General features: G+C 49.5%; 1 protein-coding gene across 1 annotated transcript in view; it reads left to right on the top strand.

Annotated features, from left to right (window-relative positions):
- Positions 1 to 352: 352 nt before the first annotated feature.
- The window catches only part of FOXE3 (forkhead box E3), a 5,942-nt gene continuing 1,368 nt past the window's right edge, over positions 353 to 4,926 (top strand). The window contains exons 1-2 of the mRNA XM_009326603.1: positions 353 to 357; positions 929 to 967. Of these exons, the coding sequence (XP_009324878.1) occupies positions 353 to 357; positions 929 to 967 (44 nt within the window). The remainder of the gene's footprint in view (positions 358 to 928; positions 968 to 4,926) is intronic.

Genomic DNA, 4,926 nt, shown 5'->3' with positions numbered 1-4,926 from the left:
GTTGCTGCATAGCCTGAATCCTTCCAGGATAGAAGGATGGTCAGAGGACAGTCAAAGCTGTGCCCTGCTCAGAGCAGCATGTTTGTAGGGCATGCTCACCAAGAGATGTTTTATGGACCTGTGCTGTGGTTGTATCACAATGATCGTAACAGTCCCTTTGGGTTTCTACAGTATTTAATATTGCTTTATAAAAACAAATACTTAAATGTTCCTTACTAACCCTGTGCATGACCCATGCTTTGCTCTTCTCAATGTGTTGAAGCCACCAGGCAGGACAGATGAGCCACCACGGAGAGGGACCAGCTCAGCCTGGCCCTTGTGCTTGGCCTTTTCTTAGGCCTGGCTTTTGGCCATGAGGTACAGACCTGGGGCAGGAATTTTGGGGTTTTTTTTTGCTCCAGAAAAAGGGAAAATTAAATATTTATTCACCCCAAATATTGAGGTTTGTCTTGAACAAAAAAAGCACCAAAGTTTATAGAAGCCAAGTCTCCAAAACTCCAAACCAAATTTTGCCCCTGAATCATGGTTTTCAATAGTTCAAGTCCCTTAGAATCTTTTTTGTTTTCTTTCAAGTTTAAACCAATAGATGCTTCTGTTAAGAATATTATTTTTGGTAAACAGACAACAAAAAAGGAAGTGGTTTTTTTTCTCCCATCCCCTTTCTTTCCATAGGGATAAATGAAAACTTCACAAGTTTTACATCAAAATTAATTTGGGGGAAAAAATCTTGACTGGTTGTAGTGGAAAAAAAAACTTCCCTACAAAGGTGAAAAATAGTTCGCAAAGTTCTTTCTTTAGGAATTTTTCCCTGATGTTCCCCAGTTTGGTAAATGCTTTACCTATACGTTTTGTGAAGAAATGGTTTTGCCTGGACCTTGCTGCACGATTTCCTACAAATACATTAGTGACTCTAAGAGTTAGTTCTCAGGAAGAATTTATTTTCTTTGGTTATCTGCTTCCTGCGTCTTGAAGAAATGGAATAGCTCAGGAAGGGTGTTTAATTGTGGCTCCTTTGACCCCAGGCTGTCATTGCCCGGTGTCCCGAGCCGGTTTTTGCATGGCTGCTGATCCTGTAGCTGAGCAGCGTGGTGCCCCGACTCTTGCACGTGTGCTAGTTGCGGTTACAAGCCACGGGGTCGACCCTCCGGGTCTCCTGTTTTGTTCTCGTTGCTGTTCTTCATCACACGTTCCTTCTCTGAGAGGTGGCATCCCATGAGGGAAATCTCCCAGGAGGAAAAGATTTCCCCCCACTCCCCCTAGTTGTAGTTGCCTCATCCTAATGTACCGAGCTCTCATGTGAGTGACGTGATTCACCTTCTGGTGGCGAAGCCTTTCCATCACAGAGTAGCTGTGGTGGGAGGGTCTCTCAAGCTTCTTCTGAGGGTCTCCATCTGGGAGTTTGGAGCATGGATGGATTCAGATAGGGATGCGCTGAGGGTGGGAATGGGCCCGACTGCTGTGGTACTCATGCAGCTTTCAGCCAAGGAAGTCCACAAATGTTTGGTTGTTAGTAAGTGATAGGGTATTTCAGGGCCATGCTAAAAGCACCATCAGCAGGTCATGTATTATCGAAGCATCCCCCAGAGGCTATTGCTGGCTTCGAGGCTGGAGGATGCTTTGGACTGCTCACTGAGGCAGTCCTTGGGAGAGGAACCAGAGAGGTCCTCGCTCCCAAGGCCCCCACCCCCTCTTCTTCCTTGCACATCCCAGAGATGGCTGAGATACAGATGACTCTGCTTCATGGCTAAGGGGAGGGCTCTGCAAACAGGGATGCTCCAAACGCAGCTCTCCCCAGTGCAGCTGCTGTTTCACTTAAGATAGGGCAAAACCACTGGTTTCTCAGCATGGCCACATTAAAGAACATGAACATCCCGCCAGTTACACCCATACCGCATGTGGTTTAGCAGAAGATTGCTTTGTTTTGGGGCAAGCAAATGCATGTTTTTCTAACCCACATGGTTGCAAAGAGCAGCTTGGAGATGTGGCCTGGGTACCCCTGATGCAACACCTGCCTGGGCGCACAGGGTGCTTGAAACAGTAGCTCTTTGAGGTGCAATGGCAGCCCTGTTCCTCTGTGATGAAGCAAGTTCACCCATGCTGTAAAGTGATTTGTGCGTGCGACATTTCTAAAGGAGGCTGCAGCTCTAGTGCAAAATGGTTCAGGGGCTGGAGGTAAAAGAGCAGTTGAAATTGCTCTGCGTACTCAGTTAGGACGAACTGATGCAGAAGGCAGCAGATGCTGGCAAAACTTACACATACTTAGTAAATGTGATTTATTCCCTCCTCATCACCTCATTTTAAAGAGAAACCCAGACTGCATTTGTTTGGTAGCCGTCTTTTATTATCATCTTCCACCTTTTTATAAAAGATCTGGGGCAGGAAGAGTACCCTGAGTGATAAAGCATATGTGGGAGTCGGAGTCTGTCTGTTTTGGCTTTCCTTATTCAACAGTAAAACAGTTTGTTTCCTGCCTGTGTGCTCCTGCCCGCCTCCGTCCTGCTGTTTTATCTGTCTGTCAAAATTAGTTTGACATCTGGGTCCTAACCCGGTAAAGTTAAGAGCAATTTGAATGGTCCCGTCAGCTTTAAAGTAAATACTCACCAGCTGGAGTCTCAGCCAGCCCACAGCCTGAGATGGGGCCAGGGCTTCTCCCACCGTGTGTAAAATGACGTGAGATGAGGGCCTTGGACTATCAACACTTCACACAGTTGGGTCTTCATACCCCGTTGTCCAGATGAGATGTCTCTTCCTTTGCTAGATGTGATCTTAGGTGCAGGCAGCTCCAGACCCAGCCATCCTGTTGGGTTTTCATTTCCAACTCCTTTTCTGATGTTTAGACCAATAAAAAAAGGAGAAAGTGAGTAATAAGCGAGGGCTGTTTGATATGACTGAATGAGAAAAGCTGTTCCTCCTTCGCACCCCATAACCCTTTTCCCTCTCAAACCCATTCTTGCTAGATCAGAATACATTAAAATCCTTGCATCGACATGAAAATCTCACCAGCTGATGTCTGCAGAGCTGAAGGTTTCCATCTCCCCCAGGGGGTTATTTTTCTTTGTGCATCCTGGAGTGATCTTTCGTGACTCCCTTCTTGGGCATCTGTCCTGCCGCGCTCTCCAGTGACTGGAAAAGTCAGATCCTCTGACTGAAATTAACTGGCTGCATTCAGATACCCGCTCAATTTGAGTGCATGTTCTGGGAGAAATATGAATCTTCCATCCTTTTTCCCTCAGCTCTCTCAAGGTGAATTAATGGTCCCTGCCGTGCCCTTGATTTGCTTTTCTCCTTCTGTGGAGGAAGGCACCTTTCTCTAAGGCTGCATTTCACACTTTCTCACCTGCTCTCTGTCCTCCAGCCAGCATCTATACTCCTGTTGTTATCCCCATTCGGCAGAAGGGAAACCGAGGCAGTTTACCCCAACAGCAGCTTGTCTGTGGCAGATCAGGACTGGACCTGACACGGCTCTGTTAGACCCACGCTTCCCTGCCTGAGCCCTGAATGGAGCAGAAGAAGAGCCACAAATGTCTGCAGGAAAAATAAAGTGACGATAAAAACACATACAGACACAAACAGGGGAATGAGTGATGGTGGGAAATAACCTGGTTGGTGAATTTTTACTTGGACCGTAGAATAAAACCACAAGGAAATGCTTAAAGGAAAGGGCTGAAGAATCTTCTCCAAATGCTGGGTGGCTTTCAAGTTTAAAAAGGAAAGGAGGAGGATGATACAACCTGGTCGAGATCACCTACTTGCCTCTGTGGAAAAAGGCTTTTGTCTCACTCTGCTATTGGAAATACTTTCAACCATATTACAAAGTTGAAAGCTGTGACTTCTACTCTGCTGCGGGATATGGGGAGGGATCTGCCACTGCTTTAATGGCACAGATGTTTCCACCTGTATTCTCAGGACATGGACATCTAGCTACATATAAAGCTGTGATCTGGCTATAAAAGTCCCCCCCAGCTTGTCCAGCCCACCCTAATACAGCGGCTCCCTTACCTCCTCCAGGCCAGGCTCTCCATGGGCGGGCATCTATCTGGCTTAGAGGTGATGCTCAGCAGCAATGGGTGAGGACGGTGTGAAAGCCCACGGCTTTTTTTGGTGCCGATAAAGCAGCCAGCAACCCCCCAGCTCTGGTATCAGCATATGCCGTGGATGGGGGGCTGCGGTTCCTCCCAGCCAGCTCTGGAGCGCAGGATGAGGTTTTCCTGAAGAGGTTTTCCCTGAAACTCAGCAAGGCTTTCCGAGTCCAGTGTCTTCCTTCAGCTTCAGCCGTGGGCTCAGCCCCTCTGCAGTGATAGAGAGACCCCCGCTTCCTCCGTCTGCCCCCGAAATGCCATCCCTGTCCCGCATCCCTTGCCCACCCCGCGGGAGGTATCTGCGGGCAGCCCCGAGCTCTGCAGCCCATTTTCCTTTCTCCCAGGGGAAAAGAAAAAAACCTTTCCCCAGGATTTCCTTACCCAGGAGGTCTCACCAGGATGCAAAGTAACTAAACCGAGGGGCTTGGTTTCGGGGAGAACCCCCCGGCTGTTGCCGCCACCGCGTCCCGGGGCCGCCTCTGAGCACTTTTCCCGGGGGAAAAAAGACAACAAAATCCAAGTGGTGCGGGGGTCCCGGCGGGAGGTTACCTGCTCTGCTGCTGGGGGCTGGCTGCGGCACCAAACTCGCCCTGGTCTGGTCGTCGGGACTCGTTTTGTTTAGTTCTTGTCCCGGGAGGAAACATCAGTTAAAAAGAAAGCAACGCGCCACGGAGAACGGCCCGACTCGCCCGGGAGCGGAGCCGGCCGCCGCGCTGGCACCCGGGACCCCCGGGGGAGGGACCCCTCGGGGGCATGGCTGCGAAATAAAACCCCGGGGAGAGGCTGGGGGATTTAGCCGTGGGAGTCAGGACCCCTCCCCAGGGGCCTCCTGCTCCCGCCGGGGGAG

This window comes from Pygoscelis adeliae, unplaced genomic scaffold (genome assembly GCF_000699105.1).
Source record: "Pygoscelis adeliae isolate BGI_AS28 unplaced genomic scaffold, ASM69910v1 Scaffold306, whole genome shotgun sequence".
Taxonomy (NCBI): Eukaryota; Metazoa; Chordata; class Aves; order Sphenisciformes; family Spheniscidae; genus Pygoscelis; species Pygoscelis adeliae.
The sequence above is the reverse complement of the archived record's forward strand: the minus strand, read 5'-3'. Positions and strand labels throughout refer to the sequence as shown.